Source organism: Camarhynchus parvulus, chromosome 15 (assembly GCF_901933205.1).
Source record: "Camarhynchus parvulus chromosome 15, STF_HiC, whole genome shotgun sequence".
Lineage (NCBI taxonomy): Eukaryota > Metazoa > Chordata > Aves > Passeriformes > Thraupidae > Camarhynchus > Camarhynchus parvulus.
This window is the reverse complement of record NC_044585.1, coordinates 9,748,019-9,773,877: the sequence shown is the minus strand read 5'-3', so window position 1 is coordinate 9,773,877 and position 25,859 is coordinate 9,748,019. Positions and strand designations below refer to the sequence as shown.

At 50.5% G+C, this 25,859-nt stretch overlaps 2 protein-coding genes and 1 long non-coding RNA gene across 3 annotated transcripts; 1 reads left to right on the top strand and 2 right to left on the bottom strand.

The window, feature by feature from the left end:
- Positions 1 to 125: 125 nt before the first annotated feature.
- On the top strand, positions 126 to 12,503 carry ANKRD13A (ankyrin repeat domain 13A). The gene is made up of 15 exons (XM_030959232.1): positions 126 to 705; positions 2,765 to 2,897; positions 3,008 to 3,132; positions 3,580 to 3,625; positions 4,243 to 4,386; positions 4,780 to 4,975; positions 5,549 to 5,615; positions 6,513 to 6,594; positions 7,275 to 7,333; positions 7,949 to 8,085; positions 8,382 to 8,539; positions 8,975 to 9,079; positions 9,266 to 9,417; positions 9,633 to 9,697; positions 10,451 to 12,503. The coding sequence occupies exons 1-15, from the start codon at positions 610 to 612 to the stop codon at positions 10,647 to 10,649; spliced, it is 1,764 nt and encodes a 587-aa protein (XP_030815092.1). The 5' UTR covers positions 126 to 609; the 3' UTR covers positions 10,650 to 12,503.
- Positions 12,504 to 13,499: 996 nt separating this feature from the next.
- On the bottom strand, positions 13,500 to 15,420 carry LOC115909543. The gene is made up of 2 exons (XR_004061152.1): positions 15,296 to 15,420; positions 13,500 to 15,191 (listed from the first exon to the last, which is right to left on the bottom strand). It is a non-coding gene; the product is annotated as an uncharacterized LOC115909543 (long non-coding RNA).
- Positions 15,421 to 16,175: 755 nt separating this feature from the next.
- Positions 16,176 to 24,298, bottom strand: LOC115909453 (sodium-dependent serotonin transporter-like; the record flags this gene model as incomplete). The annotated part of the gene is made up of 13 exons (XM_030958810.1): positions 16,176 to 16,540; positions 17,126 to 17,293; positions 18,586 to 18,686; positions 18,905 to 19,004; positions 19,098 to 19,229; positions 19,502 to 19,614; positions 19,695 to 19,822; positions 20,306 to 20,409; positions 21,443 to 21,577; positions 21,759 to 21,897; positions 22,006 to 22,225; positions 22,317 to 22,451; positions 24,166 to 24,298. Coding segments are annotated over 13 exons (1,689 nt in total), but the record flags the coding sequence as incomplete, so codon positions are not given.
- Positions 24,299 to 25,859: the final 1,561 nt, after the last annotated feature.

Below are 25,859 nucleotides of genomic sequence, written 5' to 3'. Positions count from 1 at the left end.
GGGTGAGAGCTGAGCGCTCCCCCCCGCGCGGAAGGCAATGGGACAGCTGCGGGCGGGACGTTCCATCTATCCGCCCGCAGAGGGGGAGGGGGAGCGGCTTCCGCTTTCCGTGCGGTTGTCGGTAGCGGTGGAGTGCGGGGAACAGCGAGGAGCCTCCCCCCTGCTCCGGCCGCGCTGTGGTTCGTCCCAGCCGTCCCCGGAGGGACAGGGAAGAGAGACGGGGACGGCTGAGGGGGCGAGAGCGGGGAGACCCCCGGGAGCGGCGCTGAGGGGGCTCCGGGAGGAAACCCTCGGGAGCAGGGGGCTGCCAGGGGCACCGGGAGCAGGGGAGACCCCCGGGAGCGGCGCTGAGGGGCTCCGGGAGGGGACCCTCGGGAGCAGGAGAGACCCCCTCGGTGGGGTTTTGCATGGGGCTCCCCTTGGAGAGGGGTGAACGGTTCCCAGAGGGTTGTGGCTCACACACACACACACACGCACACACCTGGGCCAGGTGGGTGCCGGCAAAGAGCAGAAGCTGAAGGGGTCAGGGCTTGAGTAACTTGGGGTCTGCAGCATCCAGAGAGGGAAGAGTGAGGGGCCCTGGCTGCCCCTCCGCAGGTGTGTGCCGGGATGAGCTCTCCTGGCGGGGCCAGCAGCGCCTTCCCCCTGCACGTCCTGGTGTGGAATAACGACTACAGGCGGCTGGACGAGGAGCTGCAGGAGCAGGTAACGGGGGGCCGGGGGCTCCTGGGGGGCTGCAGGCCCTCGCTGTGCCAGGGAGAAGCACCCTGGTGGTGCTGCCGGGAGCTTGAGGGATCCCTGCATTTCGTTACCCGTTTATTTGTGGTGTGGGAGTGATGTAAGAAGGCGTAGGAATATATTTTTTATGTCAGATACTAAACGTTGGTTTTTCATGTGTAAAGCTGTGCTGTGAGCATTCCAGTGCAGCTGCCGAGTAGCTTTTTGGGGAGTCGCTCAAGGAGAGCAGCTGTTATGGACATTAATTTATTTATTAAAGCAATAAATAGTGTTTATCTTAATGGGAAGTCAACGTGCAGCAAAGGTGGCTGCTGATGCTGGACATCAAACCAGCCCCCACCTTACTGAGCACCATCCTATAGATTTGTTGTTGCCCAAGACTGAGGGCAGAGTTTTTATATTGGTTGGAATGTTTTCAGCATCTATGTTAAAAAAAAAAAAGGATCATTGTTCCGTGCTGGAGAGTAGAAAACACAAAGCTGTCCCCTCTCTGGGACATGATGACGTAAGGAAATGGCCTGAAAGCTGCAGCAGAGCTCGAGCAGCAAAAATCCTTCTGGCTGAGCTGCTGTGGAAGAGCTCTGACAAGGGCTAGAGTGAGGTACAGTTAATAAGCAGAGCTGATTAATTAATTATACCTGACACCACAAGTACGTGAGCCCAGAGCAGCTGTGCCACCTCCTGACTGTCACCTGCAGCTCTAACGGTGCACCTGACTTACTAATTCCTGCTCAGAGCATGTTCCTGCCCTGGTTTGGGAGAATCTTTGGAATGCAGTCACTTTTTATCTAATTCATGTCACCTTCTGCATTAACCAAAAATTTTAACCTCACTGGCACGTTGCTCCTGTGTGTTTATTTCTGACACCTGTGAGAGTTTGTGGTTAAACAGGGATCACTCAGCAGCTCCCGCCTGTGGAGTGCTGCTTCCTCCCTCCATTCCCTGTGGAAACCAGCAGTGTGTGAAGATGGATTCTCTTACTTCCTTTACCTGCTTTTAAACACCTTTTTTTTCTTTCTTTTTAAGTATTCCAAAGATCTGTTTCCCCCTGCTTCTCTGGGATGAGCTTCCTGCTGCCGGAGGGATGCGGGAAGGGATCAAAGGCACCTCCCAGCTGCAGCTGGGGTGGCAAACAGGGTCGGGCATGTGGGGACCAGGGAACAGCAGCAAACACAGTGGGGAGGGACCCTTGGAGCTCTTTGGTGCTGCAGCCTTGGAGCTGCAGGAGATGGGGAAGCAAATTAATTAATTTTCCACCCTAGAAGTGAAGAGAAGATGCTTTAAAGCGAAGCTTTCCCACTCTCTGAGATATTCTGACTTGAAGCTGTCAGATAACGCTGTTAACGTGCATAATAACCTTCCTTTCTCATTCTGCTATTGACTTTCCCCTTTTCCTTTAGTTATAGATGCTCTTCTGTTTCAAATCTCTAAGCTAATAGTGAAAAATGTGTAAGGTATGAGTATGTTGTGCTTGCATGTTTTGGATATTTGTGCCTGTGTAGTTTATTTTTTATTTTAGTGACTTGTAGAGAATGCCCTCACTCCTCATTGTGCTGTGTGTGCTTTGTGAAACACCATCTGCTTCTGTCCTTTCCAAAAGTGCTGTCCAAAAGCTGTGTTGTGTGCCCTGTTGCCTTTTTTCCCCTGTTTTCTCCCCATTTTGTTGTACAGTTCAAGCCCTCTGTGGGGTCTCAGGCTCTCAGCTGTCCGTGGGGTGATGCACACGGACGAGAACTCCCATCTCCTCCTGAGCCTTCTGGGGGGAGCCAGAGGGGAAATAATGACAGAAAAAGAACTGAAAAGCACCAGCAAGAACTCCTGTCCTACAGATTTTGTGTCATTTCATAGGCCCCGTTCTGCTTCTCCTTTTATTCGCGTGGGGAAGCGAGCCAGCCCCGCAGACGGGTGGTGCAGGAGAGTTTGGGAGCAGATCCATGGGAATGGCAGGGAATGTTGACTCCTGGATTAGCCCTCTGTTTGTGCAGGCTCTGATGAGCTCTGTTCCTTCTCTCCTGGACACTGGCAGGATGTTGACCAGCGGGATCCACGGGGCAGGACCTTGCTGCACTTGGCTGTTTCCTTGGGTTACATCGAGTCTGCCAAGGTCCTCCTGCAGCACAAGGCAGATGTGACCAAGGAGAATGCACAAGGATGGACGGGTAAGGACAACCTGGGGTGTCTTTCTTTCAGTAGCAGATGTTCTGTGTTTTTATGGGGAATTTTGGTCAGCAAGCAAAATGACACAAGGCTGTGGTTGGGTTTATTTCAGTTTTGCACGAGGCTGTGAGCACAGGGGATCCAGAGATGGTCCAGCTGATCCTGCAGCATCGGGACTACCAGCAGACCTCCATGACCCTCGGAGGAGTTCCTGAGTTACTGCAGAAAATTAACGAGGTCATGATTTATTGAAGTGTAAACTCTCACTCCAGACTGAAATCACTGCTTGAATTCTCATTTAAGTCGTTCAGTTAACTGAACTATTGCAATCAGCTGGGCTATTGTGTTTTGTTCCAACCTTCATATTCCATAGTGCTCAGGGACACAGAGGCTTTTCCTTGACTTTATTTAAATCCTTTGTCATGTACTCAAACATTGGAGGCTGAATCTTGAAGGCATTACTGCCACTCCAGTAAAACAAGGAAGAACAGCTCCCCAGAAAGCAGCAGGGGCAGGGCAGTGCCCGTTGTTGCTACTTTCAATTTCAGTTTTAGCGTTAGCTAATCATTTCTCCAGTTCTGCCCTCCTTTTTTTTTTTTCTTTTATCTAAAATGTTCACAGGAAATGCTGCAATGAATGTCAAACTATTTCATGAGGTGCTCATCAGATGTTTTTCTTCTGCAGACTCCTGACTTTTATGTGGAAATGAAATGGGAGTTCACTAGCTGGGGTAAGAATCCTGCTCCTTGTTACCAATTCCAAACTGTAAAAATGAGTTACAGATGTCCCACAACACAGGCAGGGAAATACCCACTCCCTGGAATCCTTCTCTCCTCCATCTCAAAATGACCTCTTGTGCTTTTGTTGCACAATTATTCTTTATTTCCTGTGCGGTTGGTTAGTTTTTAGTAGTGGAGAATTTAGCTGTTCTTGCAGTAGCTGAAGACTTTTCTTGGGTTTTTTTTACCTGCCTCTGGCTATCTGATCATATGTTATCTATGGATGCACTGGTTGTTTGGGAAGTACCTGCTTTTCCCTGAAAGGAATGAACACCAGGCCTCACAGCTCACTAAACATTTCAAATATCAAACTATTAGACTACCAGGCATGGGGTTTATGCCATTTCACACCCTTCAGTCTGAACAAATATCTTCCTCCTTTTCACATTCATCTTTAAATTAGGCCACTTTTACCCTAAGCTGGTTGTTCTTAAATCTAAAGAGAATTGGTATCTCACCTCCTCTGGAATGACATTCCCAGGAGTGAGCAATCCCTGTGCTTGAGTTCATTTCCTCTGTGCTGCACCTGTTGCACATTTTCCCTTTGCATTTCTCCCATTTCCCCCAGTGCCCCTGGTTTCCAGGGTGTGCCCGAGCGACGTGTGCCGCATCTGGAAGAGCCGGGCCAAGCTGCGTGTGGACATCACCTTGCTGGGCTTTGAGAACATGAGCTGGGAGAGGGGCAGGAGGACTGTCATCTTCAAGGGAGAAGGTAAAGAGTTCACCTGTCTGCACCACTGACCCCCAAGCACTGTGTGAGCACAGTGGGAAATCCTGATTTTACACCAAAAAGAGCTCTTGTGGTCTATGAAGGTTTTATGCTTGTTTGTGTCTCATAGAGATACTGTTTTGTGATGGCTTAACTTCTTTGCTTTGAGTAAATCTGAGGTAGAAAATTGGTGATCGGGTAAAATGTCAGTATTTTACTGTTTCCCTCCTTCTTTCTGCTGCCCTACATATAAAAAATAATTTTAGTTCCATCTCCAAGCTTGATCCCAGCTGAGTGCAGAAACAGCCGGGTTTGATACACGATATACCCCCCAGCTCTTCACCCTGGAACACTTGCTGAGTTTTTTAACTTGAAATGTTCCTTTTCTTCCACCAGACTCTGGTGGCTGGGCAGAGCTCATTGAGATCAACCACGATGACAAGTTTGTCACAACAGAAAGGTTTGAGATCTCCCAGCACATGAAACGTTTGACTTTGGGATCCATGACACCCAAGAGGAAAGATGTGGAGAGGCGCCTCACATCCCCAATCATCAGCACGTGCCTTGATACCAAAAACATTGCTTTTGAAAGGTAAGACAGAGAGTTTCTCTTAGCAAATAAACATTTTGATGTTATGTCTGAAAAAAAGCTTTAATGACAAACTTGGAAAAGCTTTGATAATTAACATTTTTAGGGCTAGGTCTGAAATTAATTTAAGCTTCATAAATCACTAGATGAAGAAATTTGGGTTGGTGCAATTGCCACTATTGCTTGGCAAAGAGTTCCTAGTTAAAGAAATCATTGGCAGAAAAATTCTAGTTTATCATATTAGTGAGATACAATCATTAAGATTGGAAAAGGCCTCTAGGATTGAGTCAGTGGCTCACTGCAAATTTGCATTTCACACAAATCCATGTGGTAGAACAAGAACTTGGATTTGGTACCAAATAAGTCAACTCTCACATGAATACTTTTAAGTAAATATGCACAGTGTGTCTTTTAATAGACACACATTTGTCTTTCTTCATGACTACACCTATTTATCCAGGTATCTGGGATTAATAACCTGTCAAATGTTGTTTAAAATGAGATTTAGAAGAACCAGCTGGGGGGTTGTATAAAAATGCAGCTGTGTAGACACTTGTGGTGTTCCCTTTTTGTCAGAACCACATCTGGATTCTGGGTATGGAGGACAGAAAAATCAGAAGGTGTCAATGGTTATGAAGCCAAGGTAAAGCCTGTTCTGTTCTTCTGACAGATCTTGCAGCAAACTGAAGTCTGGTTGTGCTTTTTCTGTATTTCCTGACTATTTCAGGTCTCAAAATTCCTATTGGGACATTGATTGTGTTGCCAGCAGAACTGGGCTGGAGTGAGGGACTTCCAGGCTTGTGGGAGGGATGGAGCCATGTGCAGGAATGTCACCAGGGGGATCAGAGAGGGGAGAGGAGGGACAGAAGTTTCAGCAGAGCTGCCTGCAGTCCTTCCCTTCCAAGGGCTGGCACTTAACTCACACTTGAGCACTCTCATTGTTTCAGTGGGTGAAAGTTGAGGAACCTGCTGGTAATAACAGCACTGCAAGGGACCAGCAGCCATGAGTGGCACCATGAATCCATGAACTGCACCTGAGTCACAGCTGCTTAGAATGGCTCCTCCTGATGCTGGTTCTGACCTCTATTTCACCTCAGTGAAATATTTTTCAAGGTGGTTTTGCAACCTTTAGGTTCAGAATCACAAGATTTTATTTCCCTGATTCTGTGTTTACTCCAGTTTTTGGAATTGGTGCAATAAATTACATTTTGTAATTTAATTCACCAGAAGAGTAAGTGCTGAGCAGCTTTTACATTTATCTGAAGGTTTTTCCTGATAAGACTGCAGGGCTGTTCAGCTGGACAGAGGGTTCATTAGTGTTCCCAAACTGTTACTAAATATAATTTCTGAGGTCTTATAACTAATCTCTGATTAGAAATAGTGTTCCACGACTTTCCTTTTCCATTCCCTCTTAAAATCTCTTGGAAATGCCTGTCTGGTGTTGAGGTTGGTTCAGTTAGTTTTGTGTACATGATGTTTTACTGGGGAACTCTTTTTTTAACCTGTGATGTTTGATTTTTGTCCCTGTGTTTTTTGTAAGGTCTACACAGCAAACAATGTGAACGTGATCACACGGATTAGAACAGAACATTTAACAGAAGAGGAGAAGAGGAGATACAAAGGTATCTTCCCCATAGGAAACCTGGGAATAAATACAACCCTTTGGCTGTCTGACACCTCCTTTGTGTCTGCAGACCTGGGCAGACAAACAAGGAAATTCTCTTCTTGCTGACTTTGCCCTGTTTTTCTTTGACATGTTCTGTGTCTGAGGCAGCTCATTATTTCATTCTTAACCTACAAATGAACCTGGTTTTATCCCAGCTGTATTTAGAGGAAATAAAAACCCTTCAAACCTGTTGAAAGTTTGCTGACAGTTTTAAAAGGCTGCACTTTTCTGCTCTGGAATGTATTCCTGCCCTTACTTCACTTTGGCCATGGATACAAGATTCACAGAGGCTTTTGTTTGGAATTTTTGTTTTAGTCTACTAATTTCTTTTGGTATTTGAATTAGAGTTAAGGATGACCAGCCAGTAACTTTATATGGAAATTCTCCTACCCTGGGGCCACTGAGGCACTGGGACTCATAAAGGTGTCTGCTAATCATAGAAACCACTGAAAATCTGTGCTCTGTTCTGTGTGTTGTACCTGTTTTGGACCATCAGCTGTAGGTCCTGGGCTTGCCTGGTAAAGCTCACAGGAGATCTGAACAACTTCCTTTTGAGTGGGAAGCCTGGCTTAAGTGCCATTTTTACTGCTAATTAATGCTAATGGCTGTTTTTGTTTCCCCTCCTGTTACCTGAAGCTGATAGGAGCCCTCTGGAATCATTCCTGGGGACAGTGGAGCATGAATGTGGTGCTCAGGTGAGTGTCTGATGTCAGCACAGGTCACTGTGCCAGGAGGAATTCCTGGTGAGTGCAGTCACCTCTTGTTTCCTTAGTTTGGCAGCAGTTTTCATTATGAGGTTTTCATTTGCCCTGAGAGTGTTTTTGTTTGGTTGGAAGTGGGTGAACTTTGAGATCCCTTCCAACCCAAACCATTCCATGATTCCACGTGGCTTTAGAAGCTCCCTTGCTTCTAAACTGTGAAAGAACAGTGGATAATGGATTTGCTGGCTCTCTGTCAGGGTGGCATTGCACATTTACAGGGATTTAGAGATTTTGGGTTCAAATCCTCCATCCAAGTTTTGACTTTAGTAAAGGATTTGGAGCCTGGAAATGCTGTGGCTCATGTGTGTATTTCTAGTTGGTTTCCAGCTTTAAAGTGTCTAAGATTTTTTCTGTCTCAAAAAATTTGGAGATTTTTAACCTCAGTAAAACAGAATAAAACCTCAGTCTAATAACAGCTGGTGTTTATCATTGGGTGTCACTGTGTCTGAAATAGGGAAGGAGTTACTTCACAAAGGGTAAATTAAAAGTTTCTTGTTGTAACCACTGTTCATTACGTTTTGGGTTGGTTTTTTTCCTCTTTCCTTCTAGAGTACATCCAGGACTACAGAATATGCTGCAACCAACAATCCCACTGCTATTACTCTGGAGGAATACTTCAACCCAGAATTTGATTTGAAAGGCAGAGACATAGGAAGACCAAAGGAAGTCACTGTTAGAACACAGAAGTGAGAAATACCATTTTAACTATTACTGATCTGTCTCTTCCCACTTATCTAATCCCTGGAAACCATTTTTACAAATATCTAGTGTGGTTTTTCCTCCACTTTTCACAATTAATTAGAAGAGAGATCTTGAAGCATTCAGCTATAATGTGCTTTTAATTCCACTGAGTCAAAGCAAACATTTGGGCTGGTGCTGTAACTTGTTAGTAACCTCCTGTCACTGCCCAACTGCCTGTTTTGCTTTGCATCTGTTCCTAAACTGTGAATTTAGGAAGTTTTTATCCTACTTTGTCTTTAAGATTTAAAGCAACCCTGTGGATGAGTGAAGAGTTCCCCTTGTCTCTTATGGAACAAGTCACTCCAATCATTGACCTGATGGCCAGAACCAGTGCTCATTTTGCCAGACTTAGGGATTTCATCACTCTGGAATTTCCACCAGGATTTCCTGTCAAAATTGGTAATATTTAGCAATTTTTATTGTAACCTTGTCCATTTTTTCCCCTTTGGTTTTGTAATGTATTATTTACAAAAAAACACATACACCTTGTAGTTGTCTCACTGCTACCTAAAATGTTGTTTTGTACATCTGGAGTCAATCCAGAAATACCATTTTAAAGACAATGTCATTTCTATGACAATGATCTGTTGTCAGCCCCTTTCCTCTTAGCTTCAGTGCCTTAAATTTGGGAAATCTTATTTTAAAATAAGAGATTTAGAGAGAGATTGAGCTAAATAAATAATAAATAAAAATAAAAAATAAATCATGATAAGTAATAGGTAGCTAAAGCCACCTTATTGGTGAATTTTGTTCCTCTGTGCTTTGTCATTATAGGAAACTGTTGTGGAAGCAAATATTTGTTCTCATTTTGACAGAAATCTTGTACTCTTACAGAAATTCCCCTGTTTCACGTGCTGAATGCCCGGATTACTTTTGAAAATGTCAACAGCTGCAGGACAGCTGAGAGAAGCTCTCCTGGGGGTGCACAGAGTGATGCAGGTAAGGGATCCCACCTTTTTACATCCCTGTCCCTGCAATGCACAGAGCAGGGAGAAGCTGAACCGCAGGGGATGGAACAGGGGGAGCTGCGAGGTGTTACTGCCAAAACATTCATCAGAATCTTTTCAGTTACAACTTGTTCCAAACAGGGCATGGTGTGTTTTGAACTTTATTTGCCTTCTGTAGGTGCTAATTTCGAGGTTGACCAGTCGGTGTTTGAGATCCCCAAATCCTACCATATCCAGGATGATGGCAGGAACATCCACGTGCAGGATGAGGATAATGAGATCATGCAGTTTGCCATCCAGCAGAGCTTGTTGGAATCTGGTGCAAATAAAGTAAGTGCTGGGGTCTGTGCAGTGGCAGCTTGGGCAAGGACTGTGCAGCAAGAGCTGGAGGAAATCAGTGTAGGATCAGTTTTTCTACTTCAGACTTTAGAAGATAAAAATAATGTATTTCAAAGAAGAAATAAAAGTGGTTTAAGGGTTACTTTCAGTGAGTTACTCTGCAGATCTGATAACTGCTGTGGAATTGTCTCTTTGCCCATCTCTAGGAATTGGAGATGCTTTCCAATGGAGCAGTTGCATATTCCTCAGACTTCAACATGCAGTATCAGAAGTAAGTTTTTTTTACATCAAACCTTGCAGTGACAGAACAAAAACACCCCCAGAAGTACCATGGAACAATTTGGCAATTTTTTTTTTTAATATATATGAGCAAATGCACAAAACTAGAGGTTTCTTCTTGTGCTTCTTCCAGCTTTTCCAAGAAACAAGAACTCCAAACTGGGCCTCCCTGGTTCATGTTGTGTAGTTCTTTCCAGCTCTGGGGTCTGTGCACACAGCAGATTCTTTACCCAGCATACAAACCCAGTCCTCCTCTTCTGCTCTTAAAACTCTGAATTTGGTCCCTCTGCAGTGAGTCTTTGGTTATTAGAGGCTGCACACTTCAAGGCAGATCTTCTTTCTTTTCATAATTCTTATGTAATCCTTAAAAACATAGATTTAATGGACACTTAAAAATGGGCTCTGGTGTCTGTGGAGTCTTCCTGCAGTTAAGTGCAAAGAAACCAAGAACTGAATCTTCTGGGTTCTTCTATCATGAAAAATCCTTTAAACCAGGTGAGGATGCTTTTAGAAGCCCATTGAAAATATAACTGTTGGTATCTATGAATGATTCAAAGGAATCCTTGTTTATCATTGGGAATTTTACAAGTATTGGAACAGCTGCTCTCATATCCTCAAACTGTTTTCTCCCCTCTGGGAGAGATTTTTAGATTTGTGAGTCTAAAACAGTTGCCAGGAAGGATCATTGCAAAGAATATGAGACAGGCTCTGTCTTTTACTTCTCAGAGTTGTTCTTTTCCATCAGGGCACTTCAGGAGAGCTTTCTGTCAAGATCAGGGAACTCCCACAGCAGCAGCTCCAGTGAAGCCTCCAGCTTTGAGAAGGACTTGCAGCTTGCCATGGAATTGTCAGTGAGGGAGCAGGAGGAGCAGGAGAAGCAGCGTCGGGAAAAGGAAGATGCAGAGCTTCAGCAAGTCCTACAGCTCTCTCTTGTGGAAAAATAATTCCTAAGTGACCTCCTGAAGCAGGGATGACCAAATCTGTGTAAAACTGGAGATTGTCAGAGCTGTCAGTCTGAAGACCACTCCTGGATTGCTTAAGGAAACATTTTACTGCCTTCTAAGTTGGCATCAGCTGCAAAAACCTGATTTATTTTTGTTTGGGGGAGTTGTAGATCACAGGACTCCACATCTGGCTCCCCTACCGTGCAGTCTTAGCTTTGAAGGAAATGTTTTTATCTAAACTTATTTATTGAAGAGCAGATGGAAATTTTGCTTTGCATCAGGATGTAGGATTGCAGTAAAGCTTGAAAGCCTGATTTATGGGGAGTTCAGGAGGAAAACTTCATTACTTACCAAAGAAATACTCATCTGCTTCGTTATTTCTTAATAATTCAAAGCCATTGCCTGTTTTTCCAGCTGTTTCATGGGAGAGCATCTCCCTGCCTATACACACACAATAGTTCTTCATGCTGACAGATGTTTTCTGTTAGTTTTGTTTAGATATGGTTATCTCTCCTCTAGTTATTGAGATTTTTGGCTTAAGAGGGATAAGTTTATACTTGAACAGCTCATCCAAGCTCCAGATTAAACTAGTGCTTTCTGAAAAAGGACAAAACAAGTAGCCAGCAACATTTTAGATGCTGAAATGGGACCATCTGTCCAGTACAGCAGCAGTTTCTGCAGTGATTCCAAACCAGCTCTTCCCCCTGCTCAGAGGGCAGCAAGAAATTAAGGCATAGATACAGGTGCTTCTTTGGGATCTCTTGGTGTGCATGGCTGAGTGTGGGTGCTAAATGCAGCCAGGAAAAGAATTCAGGGGAGATTTTCATGTGTCCTTATTGGAAGAAAAGTTTAATTCTGCAAGGGAAACGTGTGTTGCTTTTTAAAATCCCAGCACTTGCCCTTCATGTGAATACATCTATTTTTTTACCTGAGTATTTTTATTGATTTTAAACCAAACCACTAGGCCTACACTCATCAAACTGGTCTTGTAACGATTCCTAGGTCTGTTTTAACCAGCTCTCCTCAGGTTTTTGGCCATGCAGGATCTTTGTAGCTCTTTCATCTGCACTCCTCTCGGTGTTTACAGTACTCACACTGTGACTCTCAAGTGCACTCCACAGGTACACGATGACCAGCCACAGGAAAGCCTTACACTTGTTAAATGTGAGCAATATCCCTCTGCTCTGCCTGCCAGGGCTGGAGGAACCTTTGGTACAGCTGCTCTGAGCTTGCTCCTAACACTGCTCCTGTTCCTCAGGCTGAACAGGGCACTTCTGGGTGACCAACTATTAATTAACCAATGTAAAATCACTCTAAAATGGACTTGATCATAACCAGTGGGGCAGTTGGAACCCTATTTTAAACCAATAATCCATTGTTTTACATAGGAAATTATTACAGTTCCTTCAGTGTACACTAGGACTGGCCTCTCCACGCTGGTTTTGTTCCCTGGCACAATTTGCATCCCTGAAAACAGCTGCTGGAATGAGCACTGTCCTGCACAGGGGCAGTGGGCTGGGTTGGGATTTCTTTCTTTGCAAAGGGGATTCCTGTGACTGTCACAGTTGGGAGAAGGGAAGAGGCCTCGTGTTGAGCTCCTTACAGGGTGGGAGGTAGGAGAGGGAGCTGTGGGCATTCCTCCAGTGGGAATAAAGAGTGCTGTTGCCTTTACAAACCCGCCTGCCTGGCATTGCCTGTCTTCTGCTAAGCTTTTCAAAGGTTACAAGAGGGGTAAAAATAGCATTTTTTCACTTGTTCTGGTTTTATATTTAAACTAAAGAACATTGAGCACTTTCAGCTGAAGTTTTGTTACGCTCCTGCTTCTTAGTCTGGGACTGTAAAATAAATTGGATTAGCTTTTGGGGTTTTTTTTGGGTTTTTTTTTTGCTTTCTTTGACATTTGTATCATTCCAGCTAAAACTAGAAGGCTCTGCTTCCCTCAGCTAGGTGCTGCTTCTCTTAAAGCCTGACTTAACCCTTTCAGTGTAAGATGGACATGCTGTGTGTGCTGGAAGAAAAACCAAAGGTGCTGCACATTACACCACACACAGGAATTTTTTCCTCACTGTATTTAGAGTCTTTTTTTTTACTAATTATCTCTCTTTTTGTACATTGAAGTGACATTATCATCTATGAAATTCTCCAAGGTAGTTCTGGCTTTTGGACATTTTCAGCCAAATTTGGAGTCTCCCTGTCTTGAAAAGGGGGAATCAGTACAACACTGAAGTTAAGGCAGTGGAAAGCAGGAAACCCTATTAACCCTATTCATTTCTCTCTGCAGCTTCTTGTAAGAGAGGAGCAGAGGGTTCTGAGTGTGTTTAATAATAAGGTCAAGACTGTTGTGTAAACAGAGTCCAACGTCTCTCTGAGGCAGCTTGAGGCTGATGCAGGAAAGAGAAGCTCAGAGTTACAAACACACACCTGTGACTTCTAAAACTATAACCGGCTTTAAAAGTTCTTTAATTTGATGTTGCTTGTTCCTGAAAGCAAGACTGTACTTTTTTTTTTTGTGCTTTTGACCCCATTTCGAAGCTTTTTACATCAGCAATTCATGATTTTGTTTATTTGGAAACCCTTCTTACACTGCTTTGGCTGAGTTTTGATTCATAGCTGAGCTGCTGGAAACTGCACAACCTTTGTAGGATGTGCTTCTATTGTGCTGTTAAATGGTTCCTTGCTGACAAACATCCATGGAAACATTGTCCCAGCACTGCCATCCTGTTCCCTGCCATCCCACTAAAAACAAGGTAGGAGCCATGAGGGGACCAGAGGTGGGAATCAGGACAGCCTCACCCCTTTCCAGCCCAGTTAATAACAAACAGCACAGCCATGAATAAATAAGAGCCTGGATTGTTTACTGAGCGTTTTATTTGTACAAAGAGGCATAGCAGGGAGTGAGGAATGAGAGCAAACAGGAATTCTGCTCCTGGGAATGCAGAGCTGGGGCTGGGAGCTTCACCATCCACCCCCACGAGCAGCACAGGCTGCAGGCCAGGCTTCACAGAGATGAAGGAGCAAGGAAAATCAGGAGCACAGGAATCAAAAGAAGGAGCAGAAAGCAATAGAAAGAACAGTGCTGCCTTGCTGCCTCACTCTTGGATTAACAACTCCATCTGCTCGAGGCCAGGCTCACTCTGTCATTTCTCAAAACAAAGAAAATCCCTGTTCAATGCCAGCACTCAGTGTCCTTGAAACAGAACAGCAAACACCTCAGATGCAGCACGAGGGCTTGAGAACAGGTCAACAACAATTGTTCTGGAAGTTACATTTTAAAACTCTAAATAAATTACTAAGCAAAACACCCCTATGTTAAATATTAAAGTAATAATTAGTAAAATCCAGTTCCTACTTGTAGCAGTGCAAAACAAAATAGCAGCATTCGTATGGAAGTGGGATTCAGTGTAAACACTTGTTACTGAAACTGCATAAAATGGGTCTGGCTGGAGCTCAGACTCTTCCAGAGCATCTGCCTGGCTTGGAGACCTTTGGAGGCTCCTGTTTGCAGGACAGTGACCAGCACACGCTGGAACCCCTCACCTGCAGCCCAGTTCCCAACAGCTTCGGCAGGGCTGGTTTGATGGGAGGTTATTTGGGGCTTTTTAGCCGGGAGTTAAAGCAAATAATGTTGGGAATGAGAAGCCTGGTTTGGGAAAACTGCATCAGTGTTTCTGCTCAGAGGCAGGAATGGACCAGACCCTCCACCCACTGCTGGCTCACTGGGCTTTTACCTTTGGAATATTTTTGAATGGGACCTTAAAGCTCATCCTGTTCTACCCCCTGCCCTGACAGGGACACCCCCCACCACCCCAGCTTGCTCCGAGCCCCGTCCAACCCCCAGGACTCGGCGTTCAAACAAGGACCTGAATTAATCAGAAAGCAAAAAGCAGAGGTGGTGTGACCGAGCACGTGGAGCTGCTCCTCGGACAATGCCGCCAGCCTCGCCCTGTCCTTGTGCCATCCGAGGCCCCGGGTGCCTGCACGCCCCGGGGATGCTCTGGAGCACACGGGGTCGGCTCAGCCTCGCCAAAACGCGGGGATTTGGGAGGCGCTGCTCAGCCCCTGCTCCGAGCCAGGCGGGTTCGCTGCGGACACGCTCCAGGAGTCTTTGCTGAGGAAGAGGATGATTTCCAGCAGCCGGCCAGAGCACTGCTGGAAGCCACATCACGATGGAGCCACGGGATACAGCACGGGCAGAGATGGAGGAAAAGCCACGCTCGCATCCTCAGCGCATCCCCAGCAGCTGCCGGGAGCGGAGGGGAGAACCGGGCGGGACCGGAGCAGCGCTGGCACGGTGGGAACCGGAGGGGAGAACCTGCTGGGTCCGGAGCAGTGCCGGGACGGTGGGTACCAGGCGGGAGAACCGGCAGGGCTGAAGCGGTGCTGGGATGGCGGATTCCAGGTGGGAGATCCGTGTGGGATGCAGCATTCTCTCGATGCCCCGGCGGGTCCCGCTCCGCTACCGCCGCCGGACGGGCCGGTACACACAGATGGCCATGAGGATGATGGTGAGCAGCAGAGCGCTGAGGATGCTGCCCAGCAGCACTGCGGCGGCAAGAGAAAGAACATTAATTTAACACTCCCTGAGCATCTCCCGAGCCCCCGGCCGGGTCGTGGCGGGGCTGTTCCCGGTGCCCCCCGCTCCTCACCCAAGTTCTGATGCTGCAGCACAGCGTAGGGCCGGCTGCGCTCCGCCGGGCCCGGCGACAGCGGCGACAGCGCCCAGCCCCGCGCCGCCGCCAGCCCCATCGCGCCGCGACACCGCGGACCCCGCCGGGCTTTGTGCGCCGGGCCCGGCCCTGCCCCTTCCTGCCGCCCGCCCCGCCCCGGCACCGGCCTTCCGGGGGAGCGGAGCGATGGAACGGCCGCGGGAACGGCACCGGGAACGGCACCGGGAGCGGCACCGGCAGAGGCACCGGGAACGGCACCGGGAGCGCTGCGCCCCGCGCCCGCCCGGGGCAGACCCGCGCGTCCCTGCACCCCGTGGGCATCTTCTGTCCCCAGCCCCGTGTGCCCCCCCAGCCCTGTGTGTCCCCCCCAAAGCCCCGTGTGTCCCCCAAGCCCCCCTTGTCACGAACGTGGGTTCTTCCCGATGTTTTAAGGATCCCCAAACACCGAGGAACGGTGATGCTGCTCTGGGAGCGATGGGACTAAGAAGCCGCGGCAGACGGCTGATTGACGCCGGCCCAGGGATGCCTCACCCCGACCCAGGGTTTGGGTTTAAAATGAGATATATTAAGGTCTTTTCCCTCTTTAAATGCCTATTCCCCGGGATGGGGCGGCGGGAGGCACCGAGCTGCCCGGTTTCAGCAGCACCTGGGACCCGCACCCGGGCTCGGGCGATTCCTTGGATGTTTTTAGCAGGAAAAGTGTGTCTGGACAGCGACAGCCCCTCCTGTCCCCCAGCCCAGCCCGGGCTCTGAGCCCCGCACGGCGCTCCATGAACACGGCACTGCGAGCTCCGGCTCCTCTCCTTCCCCTCGTCTCCGAGCATCACCATCAGCTTTATTTTCCAAACACTCACGGCACAGCTACAGACACGCACGGGGCACCTCGGAGCGAGGCAATTCCTCCATCTGCTCCGTGAGCTGGGGTTCTCCCCCAACCCCGGGTGTTTGTCCCCTTGGCTGCCCGCCCAGCGCTGCTCCCGTTCTCCCTGCCGTGGTTTTCTCCCTGCCAGCAGCGAGAACGGGCTCTGCTCCCGGGACGTGCCGCCGGTGATGCTCGTGGAGATGCCAGGTCCGGTCCGCGCTGAGGAGCTGCCCCATCGCTGCGCCAAGGAGGGAGCCCGAGCAGTCCCCGCGTCCCCCGCGCTACAGGACGGGGGCCATGCCCACCCCCTCTGCCTGGGGGGCTCGCATGAGCTTCTCGGGCCGAATGCAGACGGCGAGGCGCTGATGGAGAGATAAAACACAGCGCGTTTCCCTCCTCCGAGCCCTCCCCAGGGCGTTAAATCCCGGTGGGATTGAATTGCCGCTTAATAAAGATGCTGAGGATGTGTCGCAGACATCTTTTATGAAAAATCCTTTCCTTAGGATTTTTCCTCCATGAGAAGCTGAGAGGCCTCAGGAACAAAATGTAAACAATGGTTATCTGCTGCTGTGGAATGCAACAGGTGCATCTGTGATTGGTCTCATGTGGTTGTTCCTAATTAATGGCCAATCACAGCCCAGCTGGCTCAGACAGAGAGTCCAAGACTTTGTTATCATTCTTGGCTATTCTATTCTTAGCCAGCCTTCTGATGAAATCTTATCTTCTATTCTTTTAGTATAGTTTTAATATAATATATATCATAAAATAATAAATCAAGCCTTCTGGAACATGGAGTCAGATCCTCATCTCTTCCCTCATCCTCAGACCCCTGTGAACATTGTCACAAGGATGCATCAACCAGCCCAGCTCCCCAGCCTCAGGCTGACCCGAGGGGGGTCCCTGCCCACCCCAGCCCACCCAGGAGCCCTGGGATTGTCAGTCCTGACCTGCTTGAGGGAGCCCGGGGTCCAGACGAGCTTGTACACCATGTACAGGGGGATGCAGATGAAGGAGGATGCCCCGACGAGGAATCCCACGGAGATGCTCCACTCGGGGTACTGGTACTCAAAGAGGGTCAGGGGAGGCTGCTCCAGGAGGGAGCTGATGACAATGAACTGTAACGAGCAGAGCCACAGGGGCCTCCAGTCCTGTGAGCAGTTTGGGCTCCTCACACCAAGACACGTCCAGAGAAGGGAACAGAGCTGGGGAAGGGGCTGGAGCACCAGGAGCAGCTGAGGGAGCTGGGAAAGGGGCTCAGCCTGGAGAAAAGGGGGCTCAGGAAGGATTTTCTATCTCCCCACAACTCCCTGATAGGAGGGTGCAGCCGGATGGGGTTTGGGCTCTGCTTCCAGGGAACAAGGGACAGAACCAGAGGAAATGGCTTCAAGTTGTGCCAGGTTGGACATCAGGGAAAATTTCCTCACCAAAAGGGCTGTCCAGCCCAGGGCAGTGGTGGAGTCCCCATACCTGGAGGGCTTTAACAGATGTGTGGATGTGGGCCTTGGGGACATGGGCCGGTGGTGGCCTTGGCAGTGCTGGGTAAAGCTTGAACTCTTTGATCTTAGAGGGCTTTCCCAACCTAAATAATTCCCTGGTCTCCTCAGCTCACCCCACAGGTTATCAGGGTACGGGGATGGAACAAGATGATCTTTAAGGTCCCTTCCAACCCAAACCATTCTGTAATTCCACGATTCTATGAGCACCCTCCATGTCCTGCTGCTCCCCCTGTCATCCCAAACCCCAGCCAGCATGGGCATCACAGGGACATCTCCCAGGCTGCCCCCCTGGCTGGGTGAGGGTTGGGAGCTCTGTCTAACAATCCCTATGAGCTGCTGGCCTGCAAGGGCTGCTCAGCCCCGTGCTGAAACAAAACCCTTTGCTGTGTGCTTTGATGATAATACTCCTCTCTTAATAACCAGGGCAAAGTGCTTAGAGCCATAATTAATCCTCACAAGGCCTCTTCTCCTGCAGATCCAGTGAGATTAGACCCCTGTGCTGACGGCAGCCTTTGAAGTGCCCTGGGAGCTGGCGTTTCAAAGGGATGGATCCAGCCCAGCACAGGGGACATGGACCCGTGGCCAGCCCTGCCAGGGATGCTGAGTGCTTGAGGGTGAGGCAAAGCTGAGCTGGCACCTGTGTGAGCACCCAGCTTTGCTCTGGAGCTGTGGAAAAGGCTGGAAAATCACCTTTCTTGGTGAGGTTCTGGGGATGTGGGCACTGTGGCAGGAGCAGCAGCGCAGGGAGGGCTGGTGTGAGGTCCCACAGCCCTGTCTGCTCTCCTGGCAGCTTGTGTGGGTGACAGGGGAGTTATCCATGGCACGGGGAGCTGGGCAGCAGATGGGGGTGGCTGCAGGGTGTCCCGAGGGACAGCGATGACCTTGTCCATAATTTGGCCGTGGATACTCACCGCCAGCAAGGCTGGGCTGATGGCGACCCAGCACAGCTTCCAGAAGAGCCCTGGGGTGAAGCCCAGCATGGCTTTGACATCGTGGGAGAACCTCTGGATCCCTGCCAGAGGAGAGAGCCCTCAGAGCCCCAGGATCCTGCTGGGGGTCAGGGGTATCCACATGGACACAACTGCTCCTATCCCAGCCCTCTGCTCCCATCCCAGCCTGGCCAGGAGCCACACACAGGATCCAGTGCCCGGGATTTACTCACCTGTGCAGGGTCACACACCCATGTAGGTGCCCACAGAGTGTTTTCCACGACAGAGGCAGTTTTCTTACCATAAAACCAGGAGACAGCGATGGTTTCCAGCAGCACCACTGCCAGGATGGAGCAGCCAGCACCAAACTCCTCCAGCAGCTTCACCACGTAGGCTCCGCCCTGGAGCAGCAGGAGCAGGGGGAGGCTGCAGAGCCCACGGGGTGAAGGAGGGGATGTGGGGGGCCAGGGCAGGGTGGTGCCAGTGGGACTCACGTAGGTGAGGGTGCTGAGGGAGCCCAGGAAGCAGACGGTGATGAGGCCGAGGACGAAGAGCTCCCGTCGCCCTGCCAGGACGTGGGGGTACTCGTCCATCACGGCCGTGATCACGGCCTCCAAGCCTCCAAACTGCAAAGGAAATGCTGCTGAGGGGTGGGGAAATGGGGTGTGGGGGCAGTCCTGCTCTCCAAGAAAATCTGCATGGCAGAGCGGGGATGTTCCATCCCATCCCATCCCATCCCATCCCATCCCATCCCGTCCCGTCCCGTCCCGTCCCGTCCCGTCCCGTCCCATCCCATCCCATCCCAGGCCATAACCCCCCCTTATCACCCCACTGTCAGCCACGGGACATGGCCACCCCCTGTCCCTGCTGGGGACACAGCTGGGCTGTCCCCTCCCACCGTGCTGTCCAGCCCCAGGGTGATCATCATCAGGAAGAAGATGATGGCGAAGAAGGTGGATCCCACCATGTTGGCAATTGCTTCAGGGTAGGTGATGAAGAGGAGGCTGGGCCCTGGGAGGGGACACTGGCTTGGTTGGGTGCTCCCTGGCACAGCCCTGGGGGTGGGAAGGGGTTGCTGGAGGGAGGAGAACCTTTATCTCTGGCGACATCCTCCACCTCCACGTCCCTCATCTCGGCCATGTAGCCCAGCACGGTGAAGATGACGAAGCCTGAGAGGAAGCTGGTGAGGCAGTTCACAGCACTGGTGACCAGGGCATCCCTGGAGGGCAGAAAAGAGGCAGAGACCCCACTCCAGGTCAGCCCTCAGCTGCTCCAGCTGCCCTGGCCTTGCCCCACTCCAGTTCCCTCTCCTGGCCCATCACACCAAACCATCAGTGAAATGGGGAAAGATGCCCTGGCTGCAGGCAGTGAGGACCAGGAGCTGTTGGGATGTGGCAGTGGGGACCAGGAGCTGTTGGGATGTGGCAGTGGGGACCAGGAGCTGTTGGGATGTGGCAGTGGGGACCAGGAGCCATTGGGATGTGGCAGAGAGGACCAGGAGCTGTTGGGATGTGGCAGAGAGGACCAGGAGCTGTTGGGATGTGGCAGAGAGGACCAGGAGCCATTGGGATGTGGCAGTGGGGACCAGGAGCTGTTGGGATGTGGCAGAGAGGACCAGGAGCTGTTGGGATGTGGCAGAGAGGACCAGGAGCCATTGGGATGTGCCTCCACTGCAGCTGTGCCCACTGGGATGGACCCTCACCGGTAGCAGTTGTTGTGGAAATGGTTGTAACTGGCCAGAGCAAGGAGGACTCCAAATCCAGGGCCCAAGGAGAAGAAAATCTGTGCAGCAGCGTCCACCCAAACCTGGAGGGAGAAACAGCAGGAGGATGGGCAGGGCAGGAGGTCCTTGGGGCTGGGATGGAGCTGGGAGGTGCCCCACAAAACCAGTGGCACAGGGATGGGGCTGTGCTGAGAGTGTCCAGAGAGGAGGGTCCAGAGCTCCTCTCCTGCCTGCCCCGTGCCCCCAGGAGATGTGCTGGGGGCTGAGGAGCTGCTGTGGCATGGAGTGAGCTCATTCCCACCCTGGACACTCAGCAGTGTCACCCTCGGAGCAGGGATGGATGGAGGGGAGCCCCGAGCCTGCCGTGCCCACTCCTGCCTGGCACATTCAGCCCTCATTACCTTTAATGAGAATTCTCGAGTGCTGCCTGGTAATTACCCACAGGAAGCCCATTGTCAGCCCAGGGGGGAGCACAGCACAAACAAAACTGGCCAGAATGAGATGGGTGATTCAATTATGGATTTGCATTTCCAAGAGCCTGTCCAGGGCACCGTTTCTGTGGGAACAAGGGCCCCATTGCCCTGTGGTGGGGCCAGACCCATGGGCAGGGCTGGGTGGGCGACCTGGGGAGGGGTTTTGGGTGCTGCCATGGCCAGATGGGTGGGTGTGTGTGATGGTGTTCACAGGGGTCTTAGGATGAGGGAAGAGATGAGGATTTTACTTCATTTTTCAGAAGGCTTGATTTATTATTTTATGATATATATTATATTAAAACTATACTAAAAGAATAGAAGAAAGGATTTCATCGGAAGGCTGGCTAAGAATAGAAAAAGAAAGAATGATAACAAAGGCTTGTGGCTCGGACTCTCTGTCCGAGCCAGCTGGGCTGTGATTGGCTATTAATTAGAAACATCCAACACGGGCCAATCACAGATGCACCTGTTGCATTCCACAGCAGCAGATAACCATTGTTTACATTCTGTTCCTGAGGCCTCTCAGCTTCTCAGGAGGAAGAATCTTAAAGAAAGGATTTTTCATAGAAGAAGTCTGCGACAGGTGTGCTCTGGAGGGCTCTGGGTGCTGCCACGCCCCGGGCATGGCTCCCCCCTCACTCACCGAGGTGCTCAGCAGCTTGCCCCAGTCTGGGCGCAGGTAGAAGACAACTCCTCTCCAGGCTCCAGGCAGGGTGGCCCCTCGGATGAGCAGGATGAGCAGGACCACGTAGGGCAGCGTGGCTGTCACCCACACCACCTGAGGGAGGCAGCTGTCACCCTGTGTCACCACCCAGCACCCAAACCCTGCGCTGGGCTCGCTCGGGGTGGCCTCAGGGACAGGGGTGAGGAGGAGGTGATATTCCCTCTTGGGGGTGGCAAGATCCTACCAGGTGAGGGGTCCCCCCTGCCCTGGCAGGGCAGCGCTGGAGCTCCCTTACCTTCCCAGAGGTTTTCACCCCTTTCCAGAGACTGAAGTAGACGATGGTGAAGATGAGGAAGAGGCAGAGGAGCAGCTGCCAGCGGATCCCCCCGATGTCATACAGACCCCCGGATTTCTGGATCTCCAGCACCTTCCTCCTGCAGGCAGGGATCCCCGGGGCTGGGAGCAGGCTCAGCCCCAGGCAGGCAGTCCCTGAGCTCCTCAGGAGCATTGCCAGCTCACACCACCCACATCCTTGCACTCACGTGTAAAACTCTTCGGCGGGGGACCTGGAGAAGTTGGTCCAGGTCACGTTGCTCTTCCCAAAGTAGTTGGTGCAGTCAGGGGTGTTCCAGGGGTTGTCGCAGCTTGCCCAGGGCAGGGTGCCCGAGAAGGACGAGTAGAAGTAGTAGAGAGCCCAGGCAATGATGGTGTTGTAGTAGAAGGAGACGTAGAGGCCGATGATGCAGATGGCAAAGCCGATGCCTGGGGGAAGCAGGATCGGGCTCAGCTTTGGGACACAACTTTGGGGACCTGCTGGGGCTCAGGGGGTGTCACCCCAGCTGGGGTGTCTCACCTTTAAAGATGGGGCAGATGCGCTTCCAGATGGGGATGGCACCTGTCCTGTGGAACTGCCCCAGGGCCAGCTCCATGTAGAAGAGGGGCACCCCCCCAAAAACAGCCATCAGCGTGTAGGGGATGAGGAAGGCTCCTGCAGGGCGGGGAGCAGAGCAGGGTGAACACCAGGGGACCGCGGCATTGTCACCTCCCTCCCTCCTGGCGCTGCCCCAGCAGGCCTGGATGTGTTTGTGAGAAGCTTTGGAGATGCTCTGGTCGGAGGAGCTCAGAGATGTGAGACCCTGCTTGGTGCTCCAGCTTTCTGTGCTCCCAGGATGGCCCTGCTGGGGTCCCAGCCTTGCTGGGGAGGCACCATTTGGCCAGGATGGAACAAAGAGCCACACAAACCATCGGGACACAGGGGAGGGGACACCCAGCACCCCTCAGGTCTGGAAGAGTTTTGGAGGAAAATCTGACTGAATATGCACAGCCACCCCAAGACACATAATTAGCGCTGTAGTCTGCATTATTCATTACATCCTCATTTTTACTGGGGCTACGCTCGTACCCCATGGAGCTTTTGGGAGTGGAGCTGCTCTCTGAGTTCTGCTGGGATTAGTTAATTTAGGAGCCCCCACGGCTCCTCCCTCTGACAGATGTGAATGTGGTGCACCCCAACATTCCCAGTACCCCCAGCACCTCCAGCACCCCCAGTATCCCCAATATCCCTGAAACCTCCAGTGTCCCAAATATCCCAGCACCCTCCTGCAGCCCCCCTGTGTGCCTGGCAGGGCTGGCCCAACAGGACCAAGTGTTTTCAGTATTTTCCTTCCAGCCAGAGCCTGGATTGTGGGTGAGTCCAGTGTTGCCCATCCCAGTGTTCCCCCTCCATGGGGCTGTGCTTCCCCAGAGCTGCTCCCTGAGCTCCTTACCCTCCCATGTGCATGGGGCAGGTGGAAACCTCCCACCCGAGCCACAGGCACGCAGAGGGGCTCAGCTCTACTCCCAATCCCACAGGAGCGGCTCACAAATAACTCTGTTTCAACGTGGGCACCTGGGATCCACAGCTTTGCCTTGAGTATGGAACTAATTACCTCTTTCTAATTTTCCCAAGCAGTGGAGGATGCTCCCCGAAAGCCAACTTCGGCAATTAAATCCGCTGCGCTTTCCCAAACAGCACAAAATTCTCATCCCTCCTTTTCCATTTCCATGTGAGGGGGGTCTCTATCCCGCTCCATTCCCAGCAGTTTATTTAGTTGTCATTTACTGAAGGGTTTTTTTTCCCTTTGTGGTGTTTTTCTGTGATTTTGTTTCCCGTGGATCCCTCAAAGCCGGGGCTGCTCGTGAGCTCCAACACCAGGATCCACAGCAGGAGGGTGGGATGCTCATGAGGATGATTTTAAACCAGGAGCAGCTTCCCAGAGTCTCAAAATCATGAAGTGTGTGAACCTCCCAGCCCAAATTTGTGGATCTTTATCCCTTTTTGCAGTTTGGACCATGCTAATTTTCCCTTTGTGATCCTAGAGCTGCTAACGCACCTCTAACCCCACTGGGAAAGGAGGGGAAGACCAGGAACGGAGGGAAAGACCAGGAACAGAGGGAAAGACCAGGAAATGAGGAAAGCACCCCAGGGAAGGAGGATGGAGGGAGTGGAGGAGGATTTTGAATGAAGAAAGACACAAACAGAAAAGAGACAGATGTCGGGAGAAGTTGGGTCGGTCTTTAAACCGCCCTGTCTGAAGTGGAGCAGCTGAAAACAAAGAAGGAGAAGAAACAGTGAAATTTTCAGGGTGGGAAAGACGGAAAACGAGGAAAAAGGCATCTTTTCTCCAAAAGGAAGACTTAAATAAGCCCGGTGGTGTCCTTACCCCCTCCGTTCTGGTAGCAGATGTAAGGGAACCGCCAGACGTTGCCCAGATCGACGGCGAATCCGACGACGGAGAGGAGGAAATCCATCTTTTTGCTCCACTTGTCCCTGGGCTGGGCCTGGGGGTTTGGGGCTGCAGGGCTGGCAGGGGGACCCAGGCAGGGCTGCTCTGCCATGCTGCCGCCCCGGCAAATCCTGCAGGATTCAGGCTGGGTAACTTGGGGAGGATTTCTGTGCGGCTGATGACAGATCCGAGGAGGGGAGGGTCAGGCTGACTGCGCTTCCCCACCTCCCGCTGGAAACCCACGGCACGGAGAGCAGGGAAACACAGCCGTGCTCTGATCAAAGGCAGCTGGGCAGGGCAGCCCCCGAGCCTGGGGACCAGCCTGGCCCTGCAGGGACCGGCATCATCCCACAGGGACCAGCCTGACCCTGCAGGGACCGGCATCACCTCACCTTGTGTGAATAAGCATCACCCCGTGGGTCCCACCCAGGGGAGGGGATTCCAGCTCAGTTTTTGGGGCTGAGGTGGTAAAATGGGACCGTGTTTCCTCCTGACAGATCCTTATTTCTCTCTCCATGGTGTGTTTTGCTAAGGAGGTGACATTGATGCTTGCAGGGGAAATTCGGGAATCGTGGGGTGGTTTGGGATGGAAGGGACCTTTAAAGGTCATCTCATCCATCTGGGCTCGGCAGGTCTCTCTGGGGTGTGAATTGCCAGGAAAAAGCCACACGAAAGGGAAATAACTTTCACAGCTGAGCTGCGACCAGGAGGGGATGGCAGCGTCCCCAAAGCCACCGCTCTGCCCTGTGACAGCTCCACAGCAAAATTCATTGCAGGGAAACGTTTCTGTGCAGGGCTTGCACAGACCTGGGGTCACCGGGTTCTCCCGGGGCTCTGGGGGCCTTGCACAGCCTTTCCCAGCTTTAATTAAAAGAAGCTCCAGGACAGAGGGAGCCGGAGCTGCAGCTCCAGGGCCACTGGTGAGCGGGTTGCTGTGACGACGGTGACATCGTGACGCAGCTGCCCGGCACGGGAAGCCTCTGGACACTGTTAATCCCTCAGGCACACACACGGGGACCCGTCAGAAACCTCCAGTTAAAAGCACATTTGTGTATTTTTGTTTTGTTTTGTTTTGTTTGTGTCTGGCCCTGGCTGCTTTGGCTGTCATAGGATGGGATCACACAACCATGGAATTGTTTTGTTACAGACATGTTTAATGAAAAATCTTTTCTTTAAGATTTTTTTCTCTTGAGAAGCTGAGAAGCTTCAAGAACAAAATGTAAACAATAATTATTTGCTGCTGTAGAATGCAACAAGTAGATCTGTGATTGGTCCCGTGTGGTTGTTTCTAATTAAAGGCCAATCACGGCCCAGCTGGCTTAGACTTTCTGAAAGTCAGGAGCTTTTGTTATTATTCTTTTTCTATTCTTTGCTAGCCTTCTCATGAAATCCTTTCTTCTATTCTTTTAGTATCGTTTTAATATATCATTTTAATATAATATATATCATAAAATAATAAATGAGCCTTCTAAAACATGGAGTCAGATCCTCGTCTCTTCCCTCATCCTGAGACCCCTGTGAACACCACCACAATTAGTGACCCCAAGTGACGAAAAATTCCCACATTGTTTAGGTTGGAAAAGCCTAAAAGTGGGTCCAGTCCTGTCAGTCCCTCCACGGGGCGGACTGCG

What these genes read in the sequence shown, in the direction of transcription:
- ANKRD13A (XM_030959232.1), top strand. Translation starts at nt 610, where the DNA reads ATGAGCTCTCCTGGCGGGGCCAGCAGCGCCTTCCCCCTGCACGTCCTG. An exon ending in AAAAACATTGCTTTTGAAAG is followed by an intron (nt 4,976 to 5,548) that starts GTAAGACAGAGA and finishes CCTTTTTGTCAG; the next exon opens with AACCACATCTGGATTCTGGG. An exon ending in AGGATTTCCTGTCAAAATTG is followed by an intron (nt 8,540 to 8,974) that starts GTAATATTTAGC and finishes GTACTCTTACAG; the next exon opens with AAATTCCCCTGTTTCACGTG.